The sequence below is a fragment of the Apium graveolens genome, chromosome 10 (genome assembly GCF_009905375.1).
Source record: "Apium graveolens cultivar Ventura chromosome 10, ASM990537v1, whole genome shotgun sequence".
Lineage (NCBI taxonomy): Eukaryota > Viridiplantae > Streptophyta > Magnoliopsida > Apiales > Apiaceae > Apium > Apium graveolens.
Genome location: NC_133656.1, coordinates 106,231,434 through 106,257,648, shown reverse-complemented (window position 1 = coordinate 106,257,648; position 26,215 = coordinate 106,231,434). Strand labels below are relative to the sequence as shown.

Here is a 26,215-nt window from a genome sequence, read left to right as displayed (position 1 = left end):
TGATGTATATATGATACAACCTGAGGGTTTTGACGATCCAAAGTTTTCTAAGATAGTTTGTAATTGCTTCTATCTATTTATAGATTGAAACAAGCCTCAAGATGAATGAATATTCATTTTGATAAAACGGTCAAAGTGTTTGGCTCTTTTTAAAACGAAGATGAACCATGTGTTTGCAAGAAGGTTAGTGGGAGCCATGTGACATTCCTAGTATTATATGTAGATGACATATAACAAATAAGGAATACATACCTTCTCTCCAGGCTGTTAAGACTTGGTTGAGAAATAATTTCTCGGTGAAAGACTTAGGCGATGCTACCTATATATTAGGGATCAAGATCTATAGAGATAGACTGAAAAGATTAATCGACCTAGTCGGAGTACATACATTGATAAAATATTGGGAGCCATGTGACATTCCTAGTATTATATGTAGATGACATATAACAAATAAGGAATGCATACCTTCTCTCCAGGCTGTTAAGACTTGGTTGAGAAATAATTTCTCGGTGAAAGACTTAGGCGATGCTACCTATATATTAGGGATCAAGATCTATAGAGATAGACTGAAAAGATTAATCGACCTAGTCGGAGTACATATATTGATAAAATATTGCATTATTTTAGGATGTAGGAGATAAAGAAATGATATGTTTCGATTTCTCATGGGATAGTGATCTCAAAAGATAACTACCCCCTAAATTATTAGATGATAAGGGCCGTTTGAGAAAGCTCCATATGCTTTAGCAATTGGATCTATAATGTGTACAATGATATGTTTTTATCCTGATATTTCGTATGCTTTGAGCATGAAGAGCAGATACCAGTCTAATCCAGGTGAGGGTCACTGGATTATTTTCAAGAATATTCTTAAGTACTTAAAGAGGACTAAAGATTTATTTTTGGTATATGGAGAAGATAGGGAACTGGTTGTAAAGGGTTACACTGATACTAGTTTCTTAACCTAATTTCTGGATAGACAAGGATGATTATGTGTCTATATCTGGTTTGTGTTTTGTCTAAATATAAGTTATGTTAGCTGAATGGTCCACAGTAAGAACATTGATGATTCTATAATGGAAGCCGAATATATTGATACTTTTCAAAACAGCCAAGGAGACTGTTTAAGCATGTCCTTAGGCGATATCACCTTATTAATGAGATTAATGATCAAGGAGATATAAATGTAAAGTGCATAGTAATGATAATGTTGCAGACCCACTGACTAAGGCTTTATCGCAGTAGAAGCACGATGGTCATACTAGTTCCATGAGTATTAGATACATGGGTGATTGGCTCTAGTGCAAGTGGGAGATTGTTAGTGTTTGTGCCCTAGAGACAACACTATGATGTTTTAGTTAAAGACATTTGGATTATTAATATTTATGTTCTATCGATTATTCCCTTTATAATTTATTAATTCTTAATTTACTGCGATATAAATGTTAAATTAATAAATGTCCTTGGAATATGATATTCAATTCTATATCTCTAAGTACGTGACTTAGAAATGAGATTACGAGAGTAGTATCAATATTCCTAAATGTCCCTAGTCGAGTATTATTATTAAGGGTCAATAATAATGCATTAAGACTAGTGTGTTTGTTGACTGATGATCACATCTCATTGATCATAGGTATAGTGATACTAAAGTCAAAGACACAGGCAGATGTATATGTACATGGTGCTGGACAGACCTGATGTGAGATTTTACATGTCTGTTGTGTCATAAGTAATTCTCACAGTGATAATGATATAATGGTCCTTAGACCTGAAGTCATTATATTTCTATACGAGAATTAATATACATTGATTGCATTAAAAGTTATCCTTGATCGGGTAATGATAAAAGTGGATATTGGGTATATTATGGATCGTATGAGAAATATGAATGAACTAGAAGGGATTTAACCCTCATATTTTATGAGTGATATTATTGGCCTCTTGTGTGAGCTAGACTACGATATGCGTGGCCACGCTCAAATGTTGATTTGATATGATAGTCTACTCATTGATCAAGAAAACCTGGATTAAACATTGATGAGGATGACACATTACATGCCTCTAGTTTAATCTATAATATGTGGTTAAAGGGATTATATTACATTGTACATTATTCACGAAAGGTTTAATCGATTATCGATTCAATTATTATTACTTGGGTAGCAATGATGTATTACTAGATGTCGCTCATTGTTTTCGATTTTAAATTAGATTTAAAATTCGTTGTCAATGTAATAATAACCTATAGGGTCACACACAAAGAATGCTTGAAGGATTATTTAATTTAAATTGGATTTAAATTAATTAAAGTAATTTGAATTATGTATAATATTATTTAAGTTTGACTTAATTAATTAGATAAATAATAATATTCAAATTTACTAATATTAATTATGAAATTTATTTGTTAAATAATTAAGTGAGACTTAATTATAATACAAATAGGAATTTTGAATTAATAATAACTCCTAATTAGTTAAGAGTCATAATTCATTTTCTACTCTCTATATAATATCTCTTGTGTGGCTGATTTTTTTGTGTGCAAGACTTTTACTAAAACCCTAGCCACCAAGAGAGAAGATGGAGAGAGCAAGAAGAAACGGGTCTGTGCTAGTACACATCCAATCCTTGAGTTCAAGCATTCGTGTGGATACCGATAGAGCGTAGATCGTGAGAGCGGGATGCGTGGTGATTGAACAAGCTTTGGATCTCCATTAGTCAACCAATTGGTAAAGCTTCTTAAGGTAAACAATCTGATCTACGAATTAAATATATGTTTTTCGCATGGATCTTGCGGTGGGTTTCGAAAATTCTGATTTTTTACCTTTTTAATTACTGTTTCTGTTGCGTTTATGTGCTCGAAACCCAACACCCATGTGATCATATTCTTGTCAATTTATTTCAAAAAATTCATGTATTTAATATTATATTACGTATTTTGTCTTAAAATGTTATGATATCTTTTAAATTCATGTATTAAAAATGTATAGTAAAATTTTTTTAATTTAATTTTTGAAATTCGAAATTTATATGTCATCCTCGACAAAAGAATAACCTCTCTATAATAATATTTTTTGTCGGCCCCATAATATTACTGTATGGAGGTTTTACTGTATATACGAATAACAGGAAAGTAGAGATACTAGGTGTCAATGTCAAGATGGGTGATCGTAGTGTGGGCGGTATGATTTTTGCTCAAGCCGTAAATTAAACCGCATATGCGGTTGATCAAATTTCCAAACAGCATCTGCATCACGTTACCTCAAAAATCGTATAAACCACACCACGAAAATGCGGTGCAGTGTGGTGTGATTTGTGCGGTTTATTTATTCAAAAAAATTAATATTTACATACAAATATAATAAAAATTTAGCTAATAACAAAGTTAAAAATAATATGTTTTTTATTAAAAATATGTATTACGTAAACTAGTATTTATAACACAAAATTATATTAAACAAGAAATGAATCTATATTATATGATTATATCTATATGTGTAATATATATATATATATATATAAATAAATTTATATAAATATGAAATTGTGGTGCGGTGCGGTTTGAACCGCAATGTTAAAATGTCAAACTGCAAACCGCACAGCACCACGGTTTGTCAAAAACGAAAATCACAGCTTATAGGGGATTAGCACCCCGGCTAGCATCCAACTCAACTCTAGGGCGAGGCAGACTCAGTTGGAGAGACAGGACCCTTAGCCCGGAACAAACTAATGGAATGAACTGGGCTCACATGGATAGTCGGACCTAAACCCAACCTAGGAGCAGGATCACCTCTCAGTCAAAATCCAACCATGCCACCAGGAGAGCCGGGCTCAAGGAGGTTTCACGCCCAACCCAGCTCGGACACAAGCCTACCTCACAACCCACCAAGGAGGGATACGTGAGCATGTGACAATGACAGTTATCAAAAACTGAGGCAAACATGACACGCATTAACACGCCTTTGGTGCATCCTAAAGGTGGTCCTTACATGCACACGTGTATGGAATCCATCTGAGTCAGGCGTCTTGCGCCTCCAACAACAAACAGTCATGATCTAAAGGTACCAACCCCTAAATCATACATATCCTATCTATCTTCATCTTCTCAAAGTGAGTTCCTACTCTCACACCAGGCGCCGCAAAACTCAAACCCCGCCTCCAGTGTTGTTTTGTAAAAATCCCACAACAGCTATACCGCAATCGCGAGAAGGGTCTTGATACGGCGTCAGAAAGACTAGCCTCGCACACCGGAGTTATCATTTGGCGATAGAAGCAGCCAATTTCTATATAGCAAAAATTACTGTATGTTAAAAAAATTGTATTGTCATATAAAAACGGTTAAGTCAACATTTATGTTATACATAATTTTAAATTTACGTATAGGTTATTAAATAATTGATTTCGCTTGACGATGTTATCAAAGTCAAATTTTTTATAAAAATACACCCTCAAAACCGCCTCCCTTCTTTTATCCTCTCTGTTAGAGTTTGTCTATTTTCAAGTAAATCGAGGGGCTTCCACTGGTTTTCTCCGGTGGAAAGCCCCAACCCTTTCATTCTCTGTTATTCTCGTTTATTTCCTTTCAATAAAACCCAATTTTTTGGATGTTTGTGTGTCTCTCCTCTCGGAGTGTGTGTTTTGTCTCTCCTTTTGGAGTGTTTGTTATGTTTTTATTTAGTCATGCTTGGGTTTATCTGGTGATGGATCTGTTGATGACGAATTTATTGATATTTTTGGTGATCTGCAAATCTTGCATCGGATCTGGGACGGTGGTGATTATTGCAAGAGCTCACCTTTCACAACTAAAGATTGTTCATCTTTCATGGGTTTACACTTTCGGCATGTCTATAGCTGGTATCCAGCATGTCGATAGCTGGGATGCCTTCGGCATGTCTATGGTTGGTGTCCGGCATGTAGATAGCTGGTGTGTCGCTTCTCCAATCTCATTTTATGCGATTGGTGTTTCTGAACACTGGGCTAACCATAGTTTTTATGTGATATGGTCAATTGCGATGTTGCTATTTTCAGAGATGCTGCTGCAATTTGGATCGCTTGGGATGTCTTTGATTTCGTTTTTAATTTCAAGAATTTTTAAATTCTATGTGTTAAACGATCAGGAAACAAATCATCTAATTGTTTTTAGTATATTATTTGTTTTATCACCTGATTGTATCGACAGTTGGGGGTTTATCCCGACTGTACTATATTCAATTTAATGAGAACTTTCTGCATTTGTCAAAAAAAAAAATTCAAAATTTCTAAAATAACTTCCGGGGCGCAGCGACTAGGGGTGAGCATTCGGTTCGGTTAACCGAATACCGAACCGAAATAACCGAAATAATTCGGTTCGGTTACCGAACCGAAATAATTCGGTTTTTAATTCGGTTATGATTTTTTATGTTATTCGGTATTTCGGTTTTTTCGGTTTTTTTACCGAAATACCCGAATTACCGAAATTACCGAAATATAATAAAAAATATATATTAATATATATATATATATATATAAATACATTTATTTATATATTACTTATTTTTACCTAGCTCCTTTCTTTTTTTTCACTTGAATTATCAATTCTCCGTTCCCAACTTCACTTTTCCTCTCTTTTTATTTGTTATATTTAATTGTTATTTGCCTAATTTAGATTTTAATGTATTTAGTTTTCATAATCTTCAATTTTGGTTGCTAAAATAAAAAAATAAACTAACTAATTAAAAGTACTTTTATTGTAATCAGGACGCCAAACCATAATATTCAGGTGCATGAAAGTGGAGCTAAGAGTATAAGTTAACTGTTGTACGATCATTAATCTTTGTTGTAATTTATTAAATATTTCATTATTAAAATTTTAAAAAAAATTCCTAATTCGGTTTTTTAATTCGGTTTTCGGTTTTAACCGAATAATTATTTCGGTTCGGTAAATAACCGAAATTATTTCGGTTCACTATTCGGTTCTGATTTTTACCTTTATTCGGTATTCGGTAACCGAATTATATTTCGGTTCGGTTACCGAATAACCGAATACTCAGCCCTAGCAGCGACTTTGTATCCTAATTTATTTGAAGATCCGGACTTGCCTGTTTGGCAACTTACTTATAAGCCACTTATGGCTTATAAGCCCGTAACAACTTATCGACGAGTGTTTGTCGACCCAACTTATAAGCTGAATTTACAACTTATAAGCTGATAAGTTGAAAGTTGGCAGTGACGTACTTTTTTCCAACTTATTTTCATTTTTTCACTTTTTTCTAAAGTTTTGATTTTAAAATATAAATTTTTAAATATTTTCTAATTTAAGATTCATGAACTAAGATAATTGTAGTTAATAATTATTTATTTTAATTTATTTAAGTAAAAAAACTTCTGACTTATAAGTAAATTTATCCAAACACTTATAGAATTTATAAGTATTTATCAACTTATCACTTATTTCGCACTTAATCATTTTAAGTCATAAGTTACTTATTTTAAGATTTCCCAAACGGGCACTTAGACTCCACTGGATTATGCCGGGTGGTTCCTTTCCGCGTTCTATCTGAAATAAGTCTGTTGAGAAATATGTTGTGTTTTGTTCCTATTTGTGGAGGGGTTTCGAAATTTGATTTGTGGGCTTTTGTGAGTGTAAGGTTACAGAAATCTGTCTACTCGTAACCAGACCTGGCAACGTTACGTATGTACAAATTCCGTATTTTCGTATACTAAATCATAAATCCAAAGTTGATCCGGATTTATATTTATATATCAAATTGGTGACACTAACCCGGAATTAATATATTCGTGTATACGGATTATATACGAAAAATATTAATTATTAAAAAGTGTAATAGATAATTAAATGGTGAAGTGTTCACTTAAGTAGTCATAGAAATAATAAAATATGTTTTAGTATTTATAATCATATATATGTTATTTAGAATAGATGAAATTCACATTTGGTATTTAGTATATATATATATATAATATTTTTTAAAAATATAATTATATATTTATTCCATGTAATTTCGTTTCGTATCATGTACCTATATTGAAAACTCAAACCTGGCATTCATTGTATTCGTATTTTTTTGCGTTCGTGTACTTTCGTGTTCATGTATCAAATTTTCGAACCCAAACACTAATTATTTGTGTCGTTTTATACCATGTTCACATGTCGTATACCGGTATTTCCAGGTATGCTCATAACTTCAATTTGTATAGAATCTGTATCTATAATTTAGTAATGCAAATAAAAGCAATATAGTTATTTAAATGGTTTTTTATTCCAATTCCAATATATAAAAGAAGAAACTTACAGACTGATCCAAAACTAGAGGTTCCCTTTTTTTCTTGTTACTTGTTCCAACTAAACAATCTAAACTCTGCTTTGTAATATTTCATCTTTATCAGAAGTTCACAACAAATTTGTGCATGGATTCTCTTTATCTACAGCATTCATTGTTCCCTCATAAGATAAGTATGATCAGTTGTAAGAAAGTACATAATGGTACTAGAATTGGAGTTTACAAGAACATGTCATCTAGTTTTAGTTGCTGTGCAGTTGGAGTGTCGGAAAACAGCCCTCTGAATGGAAATGAAAATGGCTCAGTATTTGACGAGTCAGATGGTGCAGTAACAACTTTCGGAACATTACTGGATGCTGAGATTACCCCTGAAACCATTGATTTCTTTGTTAGTGATGCTCATGGTGATCCTGATTGTCCTTCTCAAGGCTTCTCGTCTATTGAACAGGCTCTTTCTACGTTGCGCCAAGGGAAGGTAAATTATCGTAATTTGTATTACTGAAACCGATAATTTGTAGTTCTGTGACTTGCTAATTAAAGCTTAAGGGGATCGGATTACTATATTAGGCGTACAAGTTATATCTTTGTTTGGTAATCTGAGTAATGTCCAATCATCGATATTAATGGGAAAAAGTATTATGATCTTTAAATTGTGAAGCTGAAGCTACATAGATTTTATGCTAACCTGTCATTTTTCCTGTGATTTTAGTTTGTGATCGTGGTGCACGATCAAAATGAAGACGCTGAAGGAAGCCTTGTAATGGCAGCATCCCTAGCAAGTCCACAAAATGTGGCTTTTATGGTTAAACATGGTTCAGGAATTGTATCCGTTGGAATGAAAGGCGAGGATTTAGAGAGACTAAACATCCCTCTAATGTCACCTGAAAATGAAGATGATGTTTCTGCTCCCTCCTTCACAGTTTCAGTGGTAATTTCGATGTCAGTTGTATCATGTTCACAATATAGCGGTTTTATTAGAATTTAATTGAAGCAAATGAAAAAATGTGTGGCTTTATGTACTAATGTACTACTGACACTTGCTGAGCATCAATGTGCTCCTTATAGCTGGTCCTACAAAATTTATAAATTTAAATGATAAATTAATGTCAAAGCTTTTAGATAGTTTTCATTTATAAACTTATGAGATGTATCCTTTTAAATGTTAACGATTGATAGTTTGTATGCTCTTTTTTGAGTGGATTAGGATGCAAAGTTCGGCACATCTAGTGGAGTATCAGCTTCAGATAGAGCAAAAACAATCCTAACTATCGCTTCTCCTGATTCAAGAGCCGAAGATTTTAGAAGGCCAGGACATGTGTTTCCTCTTAAATACAAGAATGGCGGGGTTCTTACTAGAGCTGGTCACACTGAGGCCTCACTGGATCTGGTCATGCTTGCTGGGCTGCAGTCAGCTTCTGTTCTCTCGGATATTGTTGATGCAGATGATGGCTCTGTGTCTTCTTTGACAAATTTAAGAAAGCTAGCATCGGAGCACAGCATACCAATTGTCACAATCAGTGATTTAATTAGGTAAACTGTTGTTCGTAAATTTAGTCAGACATTTTCTTGTCATGTTCAGGGCAGCCTTTAATTTTCTACACCAAGTAATCGGATTCTACATCGAATTAGGACAAACTCGGAAATATGAAGATCAAAGTACGGTAAAACAGTACTGTATAGAATACAAAAATAATTTGCATTGAACTTTCATTGGCATTGTTAATTACCATATTTGCATTTCATACTTTTTACTTCAGAAACTCTATTTGTTATTTGATTGCTCTTATCTTAAATTGATTACATTGCACTTGTGTTCTTGTAGGTATAAAAGAAAGAGGGAAAATCTAGTTGAAAGAACTTCTATTTCAAGTTTTCCAACTAAATGGGGTTTATTTCAAGCTTACGCTTATCGTTCAAAGCTAGATGGGATCGAGCATATCGTTATTGTAAAGGTAATGTTCAATTTGAATTAGAGATCGATTTGCAAATTATCTGCTGACTAGTCAATTCTTAATCATAGGGGAGCATTGATGATGGACAAGACGTTCTTGTAAGAGTTCACTCAGAATGCTTGACTGGCGATATATTTGGTTCGGGTAGGTGTGATTGTGGAAACCAGTTAGACTTGGCAATGCAGATTATAGAGCAGGCAGGTAGAGGGGTTGTTGTCTATCTACGAGGTCATGAAGGGCGAGGAATTGGCCTTGGTCACAAACTTGAGGCATATAATTTGCAAGATCAGGGCCATGATACTGTTGAGGCTAATCTAGAGCTTGGATTTGCAGCTGATGCACGTGACTATGGAATTGGAGCTCAGGTATGTCTGATTTAGCTATCTCACAGTTTAAATACAATTCAAAAGGGAAGGTGCAGGGAATTGGTGCTAAGCTCTGGTGTGTATAGTTTACGCACTCTGTCCCATTTATTTTCGCCATATTTCCTATTTAGGTTGTCCCAAAAGGTTTGGCAACATTCAGTTGAGCATGGTATTAATTGAGTGTAAATTTAGATAAATAATTATATTTATAGTAGTTATTTTATGTGTTTGTGGGAAACAGTCCGTCCCTGGACAAAATGAGTGGGACGGAGGGAGTATACTTCATAATATAGTTGAAATCTCAAACAAAAGGTTTTTCAAAAACAATAGTATCATCAGAAGCCAAAGGTTTATCTAGCTCATTTTTTACTCTTTTCATATATGTAATTTGTTATTGTATTCACTTTTGGTCGTTGTTCTGCAGATGCTAAGGGATATAGGCGTTCATACTATGCGCCTAATGACTAACAATCCAGCAAAATTTACTGGTCTGAAAGGCTATGGTTTGGCAGTTGTTGGGCGTGTTCCAGTCATGACACCGATTACAGAAGAAAACAAGAGGTATTTGGAAACAAAGCGAACAAAGATGGGTCATATATATGGATCTGATATTCAAGGACCACTAATAAGTCCAGATAGAAGTAAAACAAAGGGATAGCAAAATGCTGAATGATACTTGATGAAGAAAGCTAGATGTTCCTTAATCATGCACAGCTCTATGGCTTATGCTTGTTTGTCATAATTTTTTCATTGTTTAAAATGTTTACAGTTACAGAAAGCAAAATGTCTGAACAACTTACTGTACAAAGAAAAACTGCAGTTTGACATGAAGAGAACAGCCTTCTGTATATATATACAAAAAGTTTTTCCAATTAGGCTATTTTTTTGTTCTCGTCACAGAAAACTACTCAAAATTCTGAACCACTGGTTCACTTCAGTTAGATGTGGACTAGTTTATAATAGGGAGAGCACTCAACTCCCATAGTCGCGTCTAGTCCAAATCCTCTGTAAAGGTTTGAACTTAATATTACATGACAACCTGCTCTGCATTAACTTTATGAGCGCCTGACTACTGCAGCAAAGTGCTACACAAGTTGCAAATGTGCATGATTGTATATGTTCATTATATAGATGATGAACAGGAACAGGTAGGCTACCATGAGCACTAGCTGAAATGCAGACAGAAGGAAATTAAGTTCTTGATCATGTAAGACTTGTACGAGTACTCTAGGTTGTTTAGGGCGAATTAAGTCATCATCCTCTTACTCGTCCACACTGAGAGTCTTGCTCATCCTGGTATAAGGCTAAAGCTGTATTTCTTGTGTGAAAATGATTTGTACCAAAGCTTGTAATCTTTTAGCTTTGTTCCCTTCAAGGAACTCAAAACTGCAACACATTTTAGGGGCACAAGCTGGTATCACTAATCAGCCTTGGCGATTTTTCTTACAATATGGCAGCAAATAGCCCCTGCTAATCTTGAACAATATACTTATGTCATTATCTTGATGAAACAACTAATGTTTCATGATCTACCTGAAGTCTAAGTGAAGGACTCTCAAGGGCATGCATACGAAGCATTTGGCGAACACTTGATTGATCTTCAGTAAAATCTTCCCTTGACAAATGTCCCAGCAAATCACACGATTGTTCGAGATCGAATATGTGAGCTCTGCAAAGTGGGCAGCTTGAGTGAGTCTGAAACCATATGTCGATGCAAGAAACATGAAAAACATGACAACAATTAGGTAGATGTTTTATCCAATCGCCTTCTTCAAATTCACCCAAACAAACTGCACACTCTGTTGTTTTTTCACCAATCTCTGCATCATTCATCTTTTTGAACTGGACTATTGGCAAAGAGCGGACAATGTAAGAGTCCAGTCCTTGGCTCTGAAACTGTAATGATGGATCATCTTGGTTTGCCTCATTTATACGGCGCCTTTGAGCTCGGTTTCTGGACATAAATGATACTTGAAATCTGCAGCAGTTTCGATGGAGTACCTGGTGGTAACTTACAATTAAAAAGATTGTACAGATCCCACCTACCAAGGCTATAACTAATGGATCCCAATGTGAATTTTGGAAGCTGGGAGATGGGGTTGGACTTAACGCCATACTAGAAAATATCTAAGCTTTCACTTCAACATCAAGAAGTAATCTCAGTATTAAGGAGAAAGTTTTTATCTAAAGATCAAAACTATGATGTTGGTCAAAAGTTTGAGATATGTTAGCAATAAGTCGATGATATCAAGTACCGCAGATATAACCGATCTGAAACCTGTCTTACTGGTAACTTTGGTTGTGATATTCGCCCTTTTGTCAATAAACATGCCGTCTAACGACTGCACACGGGACAGCTACACTTGAACAAAAACTTTGTTCTTTACTGTGTACCTAATTAGCTGCAGACGAGGAATCAGTAACTATATTGTTATTTTACTTGTTCCTGCCTATCATTCAGGTATTAAACAATACATGTGATGATCAATTTTTGTTATCATATGAAGAAAACATGAATTCAAATTATGAGAAGATTAATCTTGATGGTGGAAATATACAGATATGTGTAGACTAATACTTGTCCAAGTACGGTTTACTTGCGAAAATTAAATTTGGACAATTCAATCACAAAGCTATGCCATACAAAACCAATATTACCAAATAAACTTCAAAACCAAAATGTAGTTCTTAAACCAAAGAAATGTGAACATCTGGATTCTGAGATATCAGAAGAACCTTTGTCTCTTGCCAGTTGGAAGATAATTGTTACCGTCAGCACCTGGCATTCCTTTTTCAACCCCAAAACACAATCGAGTATTCTCTGTTCTCGAGGCATGGATCGATAGCTCAGTTGGCTTTTGATTGAATTTTTTGATATGACCACCTTTGCCAGTAAAAGGAGGAGGAACATGGAAGGTGTCAAGAGTGGGAGGATTACGCCATTTTGGAATTGGCCCTGCTAAAAGAAGCGTCTCCAGCAGTGGTCCAGCATCCAGCACAGACTGCAAGAGCTTTCCATTCTGAGGCAGAGTTTTTCCTTTTAGAAGGTTATCAATATATTGATCAATTTTAGAAGCTTCCGAGGGAAGAACAACAGAGGCTGGACTTGTGCCTTTATAGTCTTGAACAAAGGGTTGATTGACAAATCCTATCTTGTCACTTGAAAAACCAGCATGTGTGCTTGAAAGTTCCGTAGAGGAGACAGGTTCAAAAACTGAGCTAGCTGGGGAAGAATTCTGAGAGTGATAATTGTATGGTTCAGAGAAAGTACTGTTCGATTCAGCTGTGCTTAAGATTGGTATCATGGAGTTTACGAGGGGGCTCTCAGGTGACAGTTGAGGCAGAGCTGTTGTCAAGAATTCATTACTCGGAGTTGTATAATTTAAAAACATGAGCTTGTTAAGTAGCTTGCGGACCTGTCCTCTGGCCTCGTCCCGTTCTTGTATAACCATATTGAGTAACATGAGTGACTGTTTCTCATATGCTTCGTGCATTTTGATATGCTTTTCAGCTTCTGCCTTTACAGATTCAAGTTCAATACTTGTGTACAAGAGCTGCTGCTTTAGATCATCAATGCTCTACAAATAAACAGACAAGTCAATGTTAGTTCCAAACAGATACAACAAACGGCCATATTGCACACCATTTTATCCTACCAACTCTACATTCTAGCTACAGATCACAGCAATACAAACCATCGGTCTCAGTAATACATGATCACCGCATTAGTTTCTACATGTACCAACACCATATACATCATCATATTCATTAGTAAGATAATTTGTGCAGAAAACTGCAAAAAGTTACATGGATATAATTTCGTCGTATAAACAGCTAATCCAAAGCTAAGACTAGAATGAGGCCATGCAGAATAGAAGAAACACTGTATTTCTAACCATATTATTTCTGACACAACAGCCTAATCTTGTACAGTGTTCAATGATGATGTTGAAAGACAAAAGAGAAAGACGGTAAGTATGATTTTATTATAAGAAACGTTGATATAAAAAAAGCTTGTATAGTCAACAATGAACCTTTTATAATAACAGAACTATCTTAAAATAATATTATTATATATTTTAATATTCCTGCAAAATTCACATTTGTAAATTGGGAGTTGTCAAATAAGAATCGGAGCCACCACGTAGTCAAACAAATTATAAGTTGTAAGAACATTGAAACGAATCCAAAAACAGTCATAAATTCAAACTAACAAATTTAAGATCTCTCCCGAGAGAGAGAGAGTAAAAACGATGAATAAACTTGAGAGAGAGAGAGAGAGTAAAAACAATGAATATGCATAGGCAACTTGAAACACAGAGAATGACAAAATTAAAAGAATGAAAAGAATGAGGCCACCTCTTGATAAGCCCACGGGAAATCAATATTTTCCATTTTGTTCTCAGAAGCAGAGAACATATGATGAAGGGAAGTGAGCTTTTATATAGCTACAACATCGTAAGCATAAGACAAAGAATGACAGTACCAGCGTCCCACAAATTTGCAGAATATATATAACCCAATGCAGCAGAGTGAAGAAAACTATTTTTGGAATTTACCTTTTATTTCTAATTTTTAAAATCTTCAATATTTTGGTGAAAATGCAATTTGCCTAACCTCCTCCTTTAATTTGTTTGTATAAAAAATATTTTCTTTTAGATGCACCTTGTCTAAGTACTGTCTCCCTCACAATCATTACCTATACATGACTGGATTCAGTTACATTTTCCTTTTATGCTAGGATTTATTATATTGCTAAGACGGTGTCCTATTTTACAACGATCTCTGGTTTTTTTTTTAATTATCTCCTCATATTTTAAACAGCTGGAATATATGATATGCTATATCCTCGCGGCCTCGCCTCTGTTATGTAAATTAGTTGATTTTTCAATAATTACCGATAAATCACTAATAAGACTGATTCGTTAAAACACTGATAAATATCGGATTCCAATATGTCAAAAATCGGTCAATAAATAAAAAATCGGTGCCTCAAAAAATCGGCCGATAAATCGGTCAATTTGCTAAATCGCTGATAAATTACCGATTCCGAATCACAAATTATTAAACAACCGATAGTTTCAATTGCTGAAATTTGTAAACAGGGTTATATCAATCAAAATAATAATATAAATTAACCCTTGGTATTTCCTTCTGTTTTGAATTACGGTAAGATTATTAAATTTTTGATGTTGATGCAAAAAAAAAAATTGTTAAAGTCCGAATTATGAAATGATAAATTTAATTTGATTGATTAAATCAAAAAATTTAATTTAAGAGCAAGGTTAAATTATGGATACAATATAAATCCATCTTGCCTTTTTCAGTTTAACACGCCTAGGGTTTCAATCTGCAGGTGTGTTCTCATTTCATCATTTCAAGGCTTCTTTTATTGTCATTTAAAATAAGTTATGGTTTGTTACCATAACTTATTTCCTTTTTAATCATGACTTTTTAAATAAAATAAATGTTCTGTACTTAAAAGATAATTTTTCTTCATGCAGACAAATTGTATTTATACGAAAATGGTTCTTGACTTATCAAAAAATGACAATGGAAAACCCTTCTTCCTACTTGAATCATTGTTTGAAACGTTTAATAACAATGGAAACTCGGGGGATGTTAAAACTAAAGAGCATAAGATGTAGACTATTTTCAATATCACTGTTGGATACAGACATGTATTTTAATGATAACAAACTTGGTTAAAATGAGTTTTTTTAATTTTTCTCCGGTTACACCCGTTATCAACCCGGCCCGGACCGCACAGGTGACCACCTCTATGGACAACTATATATATAGACAATAATAGAAGACAGACTGCAGGGAAGTCCCGAATAGAAGCATGCAGATAACAATGTACTCCCTCCATCCCTAAAAACGTTTTCTTTTTGTGTTGGACACGTTTGCCAATACTTAACTTTGATTGTTAATATCTTTAATTTCATACACTTATTAAATATACAAATTTCATTGTATTAAAGTACTCATAAATACGAATCCAACAAAATCGCTCATAACTATGTTTGATCTTATAAATTAAACGTAAATTAATAGTCAATCGCTTAATATAAACAGTACAAAAAGTCAATATAGGAAACACATTTTGGGACGGAGGGAGTATTAAATAGATATACACGGTGGCGGATGCACCCTGGTGCATGGTGTGTCACACCATTTGACACACCATTGTTTCAAGTCAGGCTTTTGTTTTCATCTCTCACCCTGACTTTCCATTTTTATTGTCAGATTTTTGCAAATAAATTTTGGTTTAATTCTCCAACTTATATTACCCAGTTATCTAGTATATAATAAAGTAATAAAATCAAAAGAGACTTAGTTCATAACTTTTTTAATAAAAAAATTCAAAGAGATATCATGATTTTTTACTTTTTTTTTTTTTTTGCTAAATCATGATTTTTTACTTTTAATTACATATAAGTAATTTTTTAGCATATAAATATCAAAAAAATTGAAAAAATCTAGTGAAAATTATATATAAAAAAATTGAATTTGCACCACCGAATTATGACATACTCACTTAGTTACTAAATTACCTAATGAAGTACATGGTACTTCCCATATTTCCACATAAACTAGACTCATGAAAATAGTCATAAAATATTTGGAAATAATATGAAATGATAAAATATATTTGCTAGTATTAGTAATTACATAATAATACACCATTTTCAAAATCCTGCCGGTGGATATACATGTCCCTGGAGCCCTCCATTGCAGATACGAGAAGTGAATTTACACTATGTCGAGAAGTCGACGGTATCTGTCTAGAAATTTACAAATTTATACTATATTGTGATTATGTGTCGAGTCAAGAACATTAAAAGTTACCAGCCGTGTATAAAGAGGACTCACTATAAGGTGTACTTTCAGAATTGTATTGCTAGAAATGAACAGTAGTTTGGTAAGGACGCAGGGCTTAACCAAATCAGACAGAATGCAAAGTATACATGAAGCCAAACAAAAGATTTCATTGATATCATCTTCTTGTTCCCCGCATGAACAGGAGAGGAGACTATATAACAGTAGCACAATTGTAGATTAATATTGCTTGTTAAATCAGTCTCAGTTTTGCATGTCTACGTTCATCCCAACCCCAACTGTTATACATCTCCTATAACCCTTTTTACATTTGTAGTTCCACTCAAACATTACAATCTAATCCATATTTGGGCCCAACCAGCCTTTCAGTATTTCTCTCAACCAATCGGGTCATTTTCTCCTATGTCTACACCAATATCATTGATGCATAATGAGTTTTTTTCTCGTATAAACTCAAAGTTTCACTATTTAAGATCAGCGAAAGATTATAACGGATCAACAGAACATCTTTTCTAATGGAAAGCGAGATTCGCAAGTCAGCATAACATCACGAACAAGATGAGCAGATGTAGTTATACTTATTAAACCAAACCTTGAAAGTTGAACCAAGAAATATATATCAGGGGTAGAGTTTGTTATACATAATAACATTACAGTGGAAAAGGTTATACAATATACAACTGAAATAAACTGACATTACCACATGGCTCGAGCTTCGGCTGTCAACTGTGTTCTTTTGCTTCATATATCTCACAAGTGATAACTGTAAAACAACATATAAATGGTGGGATCATATATAAAATATAATGGCAGTTATGATACAGATCTAGTGGTGAAATGACACAAGAAATGTCGAAATATCACAACTGAAGAAAGATCGACCAGAATATGTATGCCAAAGATATCAAATAAAATATGAATACATGACGTGTTTTGGTAAAAATGAAAGCAGGCACATCTCCCAAATGTAATTTGCTACAATAAATGTAATCTTGTAAAATAAAAATGACTAGGTAATCACATATGAGCCTAATAAGGAAATTGGAAACATATTTCATAAATACTACATCGGTTCAATTTACATACATGTACTACACCAACTTATTAGTTGAAATCTGGGTTAGAAGGTTCAGTTTCTCTTCTTCTTATGGCGTTTGCCCAACTTTGAACGTCGTTGCTTGAACATATGCACGAAAAGCAACAGCCAAAGAAATGGGTACACGCAAAGCAAAACCTGAGCGACCAAGTTAAGAAGAAACCTTTAGGATGGAAATATATGGAACACAAAAAACAGCAAAGGTACGAGGGGGAAGTTGGTCTAAATTGGTTCTTCTGTATCAGTCAAGACACTTATTCTAAGCCAGAGTGCATACCTTGACAAAATCTGAATAGCTAAAAGGGAGACCGGCAAACAATTTCGCATAAATGTTCTTCTTCTTTATAAACGGGAGTGCTTCGTACATGAGCCACACTGAAAAAGGACCAAATGATTCAGAACTGAAAGGATTAGAATTTTTTGTGATGTCCAACATATTCTCAGAAGTCAATTTAGAAACTTACTTTCGCTAATAACTCCAATAGGAAATAAGACAATGAACACAGTGTACCTGTATCAGAAAAATCGCTTAACTGTTGTTTTTTAGAGATTAATAAATTAATAAGGGTAAAGTTTGCAGATGCTGTATTCAAATATACCAAACCTGAGGTAGGTGAGGAAATACGGAGACATATTGAAGCAATTCAAAGCATAATTTGAGTATCTTATAACCTGTAGCGCATTTCAATAGCCACATTAAATGTAGTTAAATAGGAAAACGTGCCACCGCAAAATATACCTATGGTGCCATAGATGTTATAGGATGTGTGTAAAGAACATGAGATTTGCATGTTATAGAACAGGTACGATACAGTTTGGCAAGTACAGGATCCGACCCCGCCTTGGAGAAAGAACATGAGCATTGCATAGTATTATAAACCTAGTCCCTGGTAATCCCTGATGATAATTTCTTTTTGCAAAGTCCCTGACAATTAAACTTATATCTCCTTTTTCAATGTATACTCGGTGTATTCCACTTGGAAGCTAGGCTGGCCCCTGAGCAATCCCTCTAAAGAGAGAGTACCATATAAAAGAGAACAGATCTTATCACGAATTTTGGAAATAAAGATATTTCCATAAAAACCCCGGCTCGAGGAAAATTTCTAGGAGCCTATTTTTTTCAAATCATGAAAAATACAGTGCGCTTTTTTCAAAAAAAAAAAAACAGACGAGTACAAATAGGCTCAAATGTACAAAAAATTGTCTGAACGGAAATATATGTGCCTTCCTAGCATGACACTGCCCTAGAGAGTACACTGTATCAAAAAGTAGGTGCCCAAAGGTACACGCCTACAGCAAAGCGGATTATCTTTCGTATAATGTGTGCATGACTATTAAAATTTCTTTTAATTGACCTTATCAGATCACCAATGGATCTAAGCGATACTGAAGAAGAGCATCATAGTCTGATAAAATAAAAAATAAACAAATTGTAGGACAGGCTTGGTTCAGGGACATCCATTTAGTTTCATCCCAATTGCCAGCACCTAATATATATGACTCTTCTAATTTCATATTTGTCCAAGAGGCTCTGGGTCTTGGTGTTTGACCGAAACTGAAATTCATTCGTACTTGGTGAAGTATCCTGCAAGAAGATCCATCTGAGGAACAACAAAGCCTCTGATGAAAGAATACTTACATTGTCATTGCAATGGAGATACAGCATCTGTGGCTAGAAACTTAAAAAAAAATCTGGTAGATGATGTGTAATAGAAGCAGCGCGCATTAAACTGCAAGTTTGACACATTGCATTCAAGAAAACCACAGTTGGAGGTGACACAGAGAAAAAAGTAACCGCAAATCTCTTGGTGCATAGTCTTACTTGGAAGAAGTAACTACCGTTATCTCGAAGACGACTAGTGGTTTGATAGTAGCCAAATCGAGATTCCAAGTAAAAAAAGTCAATTAATGACCCATCAGTTTAGATGCTGATGGGTTTTACCCAGAAGCAAAATCCAAAAAAACGGCCCCAAAAATTATAAAACAATACACACATAATTCCTTCTATTACATTTTATTCAAAGTATGAAATGATGTGTGTTTAGTTGCAATATATATATCATCTTATATATCATCTGATATATCATCTGATAAATATATGTCCATGGAATAATTGTCGGGTTCTTATGCGTTGTCGGGCAAATTCTACACTAGTCTTCTTGAAGGTACTCAAGGTACTTGAGCGACTTGACTAACTATAGGAGTAACCCCCCATTTTTGTTAGACATCTCGCTGATTCAACATCTTATATGAAGTCCACCAAATGGCTACAAATCCAGAATGATTACGCATACAATGCAACAACCAGATCCACATTTTTTTTTTAAATTCGGATATGCCGCTGAATAGAAACAAGAAGCATCCATATTTTATATGAAGAATGCAGTGGAATGTGTGATTCAATTACAAGCACTGAATGAATTCAATAAATCAGCAAAGCTGTGTACTTGGCTAAAGACCATTAATAAGTTTCAGAGTTTCCAAAATAATTCAAAAACTTAATCACCAAAGGTTAAAGCAGAGATTTTTCAAATGCAACATAAGCATTCGACTCGCAACTTACTGCTATATTTGCATGAAAGTTAATGTGTGTAACCAGATTTAGTACAATATTTATTTAACATAAAAAAAATATTCTCAAACTGAATTTTTTGTGTAATATTTCAGGCATTGTTGTCACAGCGGTTGACTAGACCATTGATACAAGGAACGCGGTACGGTCCCGAGAATCGCGAATCAAATCGTTCGTCCCGGAACACGGTTCGTTTCCGTCTCAGATCGCCGGAATTCGTGTTTGGTTCGTCATTTCCGGCGACCTATCCGACGACCCATGTGTTATTCCACCCCGCAACCCATCCCGTCGGTCATCACCGGAGAACTTCCTTGGCTGATCTGTTATGAGAGACCAAAGAGCAGAAAGGAAGAAAGAAGAGGAGAGATTAAAGAAGAGGAGAAAGAAGTGGGATGACGAAGCCATATGTATACGCATGTATACTTATATGAATGTATGTGGACTATATGCAATCTTCATTTATTAATCATTTTAGTAAAAAAAATTTGTACAATAATAAGTTATTTAATTCTAAAGCTGTAAGGCACCTTATTCTAAAAAACAAGCTGTAACACACTTGTATAGAAAATTGATTTAATTTGACACTAATAGATTGACAAAATAACTAAAAAAAATTCAAATAAACAATAAAAAATTAAAAATGTTTAAAATTATTACTTTTACAAAATATAATTTTCTTAAATATTCCTATCACAAAAATTACATAATTTAGATTATGAAATTTGAATTTTGAACTTTTAACTTTAAAGTAAATTGCCTGAAGCATGCTATTTTAAATCTTTGCATATGAATTTATTTTTTTTAAAGTAAAATTATGAAATTTAAATGTTTGATTTCTTTGACATTTGTTGTAGCAATATTAAAATAAATCGTACCCGTACGTTCCCTCGTCCCCGTGCGTTCCCTCGTCCCGGGTTCATCCAAAACAACCTTCCGCGTATCCGAATTCGTACCGCGTCTCGAATCGAATTGCGTACCACGTAACATTGGACTAGACGCTACTAGTCGATTTGGGAAAGTCGACTGGAGAGCTCGACTTGCGAATTTTCGACTAGCCGGTCGACTTGGTCGACTAATCGGTCGACTTATCTCGACTTGGTCGAGTAGTACAAAATCCAATCAAAATTTAAAACAAAAAAATAAAAAAAAATTGTAAAAACCTACTTCACATCACAATCAACATGCTAATTTCAACTAATACATCTTTTTGTGGGAGTGTTTATGTATGTATAAATTGATTTAAACTGAATATACATATAGTATAATCTGTTTATATCTTTGTATAGTCAGCTTGTCTATGTGAGTAAATAAAGATGTTTGTGTTTAACATCTCTATTTTGTGATTGATAAACATATGAGTAATGAGAATGTCTTCTATTGTGGAAAGCCATGCATATAAGATATATATTTTATATAATATTAAATTAATATTATTAATTTGTCGACTAGTCAGCGACTCGTCCACGACTATTCGACTAGTCGACAAGCTGGACCTCCAACGACTCAACTTGACTTGACTTGTCGACGTTACAACCATGATTTCATTTATACAAGATCATTTAAATCTAAGAAACAGGGACACTTGGGTGGCTGCCGAGTCCTCGTGTTGGATTCTCGGACACACGTATCCCCGTATTGGACACACGGATTCTTCCATGATACTAGTATGAAATTTTATCTTTAGAAATTGTAGTTAAAATATATTTTAGCAAACTACATTTACAAAATTTAGTATCCATGTCTCTTACTTAATACAAAAGTATTGATTATCATATTCATTTTTGTATAAACTAAAAGATTTTACTTGTATTTTTGTGTTTTAGATTAATAAATGATGCATTTGATTCATTTTTCATGCAATTTTTGGTTCTGTTAGTAAGTTTCATTATGTTTAACATGAAATATATGTGAAATTTTTGTTTATTTTTCCCGTGTCCCCCCGCACCCGTATCCCCGTATTTTTATATTTGTCGAATTCACGTATCCCCGTACTACGCACTCGCACTCCCGCACCCGTGTCCTTGCTTCCTAAACCTTGACAATATTAAATTAAACAAAGGGTCCAAGAAAAACATGAATCTTGAATATTTGAATTTAAACATTGACTACAATATACATTGCTCAGAATAGAGCGCTAGGTATCAGATCTGACACACATTTGAATGTCAGGCTCGATCTTCCCTAAATTGGCCACAAGAGCTGTCCTTATTTTGGACAAGGGAACGGGAGCACCTCATTATTGAAGACCTTGCAAATTTTTAAATAGCTACATATATTTTATAAGATATTGTAGCAAACATTACTCATAGTTTCGAAAAGAATCTTGCAAATCATAATTTTTTTATTCTTCAACCTTAATTTTTGTATAATAACGTTTAAAACATGTCTTTACATCACTAACATAGCATTGTAAACTATGATTACAGCTTCCTCCTTAGCTTTCTTGTTTTCTAATTTGAATCAACTTCAGCTAAAGTGTGCTCTTTCAGTCGTATAAATGTCCCATTTTCAATTAAATGATCTGACACAGTATGTGTCATGGTTAAGTATCATGCCGTGCGACTCAAGCGGCTGAAATCAAAGACTTGGGTGATAGATACTACAACAGTGACCAATTTGATCAATGTAGAACAAGTAACGAAATGGAACAAATGATAAAATTTGGGTGATTCAATGCCAGAAAAATCACTACTTCAATGTTTCCCCAACCGCGAAAGGGAGGATAAACTATGGATCGCAAGCCATAACAAAAAAGACACTCAATTAAATATAAAAATATGCCGATAATTAAGTCTTCAATAATATGCGGGATACATGACTTATACAAGGAATATAAGACCTACTAAAATAAACTAGTGGATAAAGGTCTGTAAACAGTTGAGTGTATTTTAGATAACCCCCAAATCATAACCTCCTAATCCCACATAAACATATAGTAAAGACACTAAGTTTCCAGTTATGTAATTAACTATTTACCAATAAATTATAAGTATTCTTCCTTTTTTTGATGGACATCCACCCTCAATGCATCATGGCGTATACCAAATAGCTCACGTCAATAATATGTATAATTGTTATTTAATTTCCTTACGGATGTGAACAGAGTGGAGAAAGATAAGGAGAGAAAATACCTCAACCAAGCAAAAAGAAACAAGCATTATGAAAACTGCTGAAAACTCCTGGACCTGCATTTTAGAGATAAAAGGTAATTATTGTTCTATTGTAATTAAACTTTTTGGTGAAATATTTCCTAAACTAAAGAGTTCTATTTGTTAGTCTTGGTGGTACTCTTTTCTTATTTCTTCCGAAATTTTAACTGTTATGACGATTAACAAAACTCATGACAAACACCATTCCATAAAATGGGATGCCAAATCAGTTGCACAGACCAATTTATCGATATAATATTGTTCCTTGCATTCAAGTGTAATTACAATAATCACTTTTACAGCATCAAATTGCTAACTTACATAATAAAATCTAACATAGTACACAGGTTTTGTTCACATTAAAGTTTTATATTTCAATGATTAGAGTCAATAAAGTACGGTCCAGTCATTAAAGATTCTTGGATTATTAGTTCTTTAAAAAATATTAAATCTCATGTTTGTTTTAATCACAATTATCCGAAGAATAATCTAGTAAATGACAATTATAGAATCACTAAAATAAGAACACACAAGTAAAGACAAAAAAAAAAAATTACTCCTCTAAGAGTTTGCATGGTACATAAAATGTCAAATTACACTACATCAATTTTTTAAATATTAATTTATATTACGGTCATATCTATATATAAATTATGAAGTCTTCCTAAGAATTAGACCCAGGTTATACTCTCTGTTGTAAAGCAAAGTGTGTGGCAGTCTTGCAGATCTAGTTAATAAGTATTTCAATTAGAAAGGATATTTTAGTCCATTTACTATCTAATCCCTCACTTAGTTGGAGTGAAGTCATATTTAATTACATTAATTAACAAGTCAGTTTTTCTTATCCATTCTGATCTCTATATCCCAAGTACTAGTATATTCTTACAAATCAAACAAACACATCCATAATGAGTGAACCTCTTTAATGCCATGAGCAACCGCAACAAGCACATGAGTCCTTCCTCCCCATTGCATTAGGGGCATTAGTACCCCACTTCCAACAATTCCTAATAATGCAATAAATGAAAATGCATTGGTAGCTTGATTTTCCTGATTTATAGCATAATTTGAGTTCTAGGGAGGGGGGAGAGAGAGAGAGAGACATCAGGGAGAGAGAGAGAGAGATATATTTCAGGGAGAGAGAGATCAGGGAGGGAGCAGGCGAGAGAGAGAGAGAGAGAGGTAGAGAGAGATAGAGAGGGAGGGAGGGAGGGAGGGAGAGACCCTATGAAGAGCTTACCAATTGCTCCATGGATAGTTTCCAAGATTGCAACAGTTTGCAACAGACCTACAAAAAAACCCAACAATTACAGGCACATACATTGAAGTTGTGTAAAAGAAAGAAAGTGTTGAAGCTTACATATAAGTTGTCCAGCAGAAGCATAAGCACCAGTGATTGATTTGGTCTCCGCTAAATTACTCAGAATTTTCACCAATGCAATTCCCCTGTTAAAAAAAATGATAGATATAAAAACTCAAACACTGTGTGTGTGAAAAGAAAGAGATAAAAGAGTGAAATATGAAGAAGATTACCATCCGTATGCCTGTAGCAAATTGTAGAGGAAGAGATAAAGGGTTGAAGGCTTTGACATGTTTTTTTCGGTTCCTCTCAAATCTAGCGGGCTGAATAACTACTTCGTCTTCGTGTCCTATTTCTACAGTGTCTTGTATTTGAGTTCCAAGTTAAATGAATGGTAGGTCGTGCATTAAATGAATAAATAAATTTATTTATATTGTTTTCTATTTTCGTTTAAATGAATTTATTTGTTATAATTGTTTATTTTTAACAAAAACCTCTGTCACATTTTTTGCCTTTTTAAGTTTTTTTCAATTAAATTCATCAAATTTTGACAAAAAGTTATACTTAATTTTCTTATAATTTTAAAAATCTAAAAAATATTAGTCTGCTGTCTGCCCATGCATGATGCATTCCTTCTTTGCTCATCTTGAAATTTGAATGCAATTTTACTAGCTAAATCTGCAGAGCTTCCTCCCAGGCATGTGTTTCATTCTGGATCTTTTAATTAGGGGTGAGCGCGGTGCGGGCGGTTTCTCAAATTGCAAACCAAACCGCACATGCGATTTGATCAAATTTCCAAATTGCACCCGCATCGCGTATCCTTAAAAACCGCATAAACCACACCACGAAAATGCGGTACGGTTTGGTGCAGTTCACTGCGATTTACACTTTAAAAGTGCGGAATATTTAAATAAAATAAAAAACTTAAATTTAATCAAATTTTCGAATAATATAACACAAATTTGTCAATATTCTTCAATAATACAAGTTAGAAATTACACACATGAAAGTTTAACTTTTTTAGAAATTCAATTACAAAACAAAAATAACTTAAAAATGTAAAGCAAAAGACATTAATAGCATCTCCAAAATTTGATCATGAATTATTATTAAATTTGAAAAAATAAATTGTAAACAATGATCATGAATTGAGTTCGAGGCTAATTATTCTAATCAAATAAGAAACAGTAGTTATTAATGTAATCTTGGTACTTGTGGAAAGTGTATATGCGGCCAACTGAAGAGCAAACAATAACCTAATTAAGTATTGAGCTGTAAATATTTAGTGGGATGACCCAATAGGAATATAAGTATATTATATATATATAACATGTTAAATATTGCGGTGCGGTGCAGTTTGCACCGCATTTCAAAAATTTAAAACCACAACCTGCACCGCACCGCGCGGTTAATTAAAAATTCAAATCGTAGCCGCAACATGAAAATTAAAAACCACATTTTATGGTACGGATTAATACGATACGGATGATTTGTGCGGTTTTATGCTCACCCCAACTTTTAATACTCCTGCTCATTGTTTTTTGTTTTTAACGGCCGATTAGTGACGGAGCTAGGATCTTTCAATTGGGGGGGGGGGGTGCAATTTTTTTTTACGTCTTATACACAAAAAATGTATAATTTTTTTTGGCATGTTT

At 34.0% G+C, this 26,215-nt stretch overlaps 3 protein-coding genes across 4 annotated transcripts; 1 reads left to right on the top strand and 2 right to left on the bottom strand.

Moving 5' to 3' along the window:
* Nucleotides 1-7,305: 7,305 nt before the first annotated feature.
* Nucleotides 7,306-10,475, top strand: LOC141692804 (monofunctional riboflavin biosynthesis protein RIBA 3, chloroplastic). The gene is made up of 6 exons (XM_074497745.1): nucleotides 7,306-7,758; nucleotides 7,993-8,211; nucleotides 8,488-8,813; nucleotides 9,106-9,235; nucleotides 9,304-9,600; nucleotides 10,025-10,475. The coding sequence occupies exons 1-6, from the start codon at nucleotides 7,411-7,413 to the stop codon at nucleotides 10,256-10,258; spliced, it is 1,554 nt and encodes a 517-aa protein (XP_074353846.1). The 5' UTR covers nucleotides 7,306-7,410; the 3' UTR covers nucleotides 10,259-10,475.
* A 1,666-nt stretch (nucleotides 10,476-12,141) lies between these two features.
* LOC141693530 (uncharacterized) lies at nucleotides 12,142-14,106 on the bottom strand. Its single transcript, XM_074498668.1, has 2 exons — nucleotides 13,960-14,106; nucleotides 12,142-13,178 (listed from the first exon to the last, which is right to left on the bottom strand). The coding sequence occupies exons 1-2, from the start codon at nucleotides 14,017-14,019 to the stop codon at nucleotides 12,327-12,329; spliced, it is 912 nt and encodes a 303-aa protein (XP_074354769.1). The 5' UTR covers nucleotides 14,020-14,106; the 3' UTR covers nucleotides 12,142-12,326.
* Nucleotides 14,107-16,642: 2,536 nt separating this feature from the next.
* On the bottom strand, nucleotides 16,643-24,948 carry LOC141689941 (uncharacterized). Of its 2 annotated transcripts, XR_012562603.1 has the most exons (11): nucleotides 24,794-24,948; nucleotides 24,621-24,706; nucleotides 24,501-24,548; nucleotides 24,179-24,267; nucleotides 23,243-23,296; nucleotides 18,144-18,211; nucleotides 18,004-18,050; nucleotides 17,817-17,914; nucleotides 17,530-17,677; nucleotides 17,144-17,206; nucleotides 16,643-17,035 (listed from the first exon to the last, which is right to left on the bottom strand). XR_012562603.1 is itself a non-coding variant. In XM_074494471.1 (10 exons), exons 1-9 carry the CDS (start codon nucleotides 24,850-24,852, stop codon nucleotides 17,573-17,575), a joined length of 654 nt encoding a protein of 217 aa, XP_074350572.1. In that variant the 5' UTR covers nucleotides 24,853-24,948; the 3' UTR covers nucleotides 17,037-17,206; nucleotides 17,530-17,572. The 2 variants fall into 2 exon arrangements, 1 of the variants encoding a protein (XP_074350572.1); XM_074494471.1 differs by lacking the exon at nucleotides 16,643-17,035 and having other exon boundaries at nucleotides 17,037-17,206.
* Between the last annotated feature and the right edge of the window lie 1,267 nt (nucleotides 24,949-26,215).

What these genes read in the sequence shown, in the direction of transcription:
- LOC141692804 (XM_074497745.1), top strand. Translation starts at nt 7,411, where the DNA reads ATGGATTCTCTTTATCTACAGCATTCATTGTTCCCTCATAAGATAAGT. An exon ending in ACAATCAGTGATTTAATTAG is followed by an intron (nt 8,814 to 9,105) that starts GTAAACTGTTGT and finishes GTGTTCTTGTAG; the next exon opens with GTATAAAAGAAAGAGGGAAA. An exon ending in ACTATGGAATTGGAGCTCAG is followed by an intron (nt 9,601 to 10,024) that starts GTATGTCTGATT and finishes GTTGTTCTGCAG; the next exon opens with ATGCTAAGGGATATAGGCGT.
- LOC141693530 (XM_074498668.1), bottom strand. Translation starts at nt 14,019, where the DNA reads ATGTTCTCTGCTTCTGAGAACAAAATGGAAAATATTGATTTCCCGTGG. An exon ending in TCCCGTGGGCTTATCAAGAG is followed by an intron (nt 13,179 to 13,959) that starts GTGGCCTCATTC and finishes GTTTATTTGTAG; the next exon opens with AGCATTGATGATCTAAAGCA.
- LOC141689941 (XM_074494471.1), bottom strand. Translation starts at nt 24,852, where the DNA reads ATGTCAAAGCCTTCAACCCTTTATCTCTTCCTCTACAATTTGCTACAG. An exon ending in TTGCTACAGGCATACGGATG is followed by an intron (nt 24,707 to 24,793) that starts GTAATCTTCTTC and finishes TTTTTTTAACAG; the next exon opens with GGGAATTGCATTGGTGAAAA. An exon ending in TTGCTCATGGCATTAAAGAG is followed by an intron (nt 23,297 to 24,178) that starts GTTCACTCATTA and finishes TCTAAAATGCAG; the next exon opens with GTCCAGGAGTTTTCAGCAGT.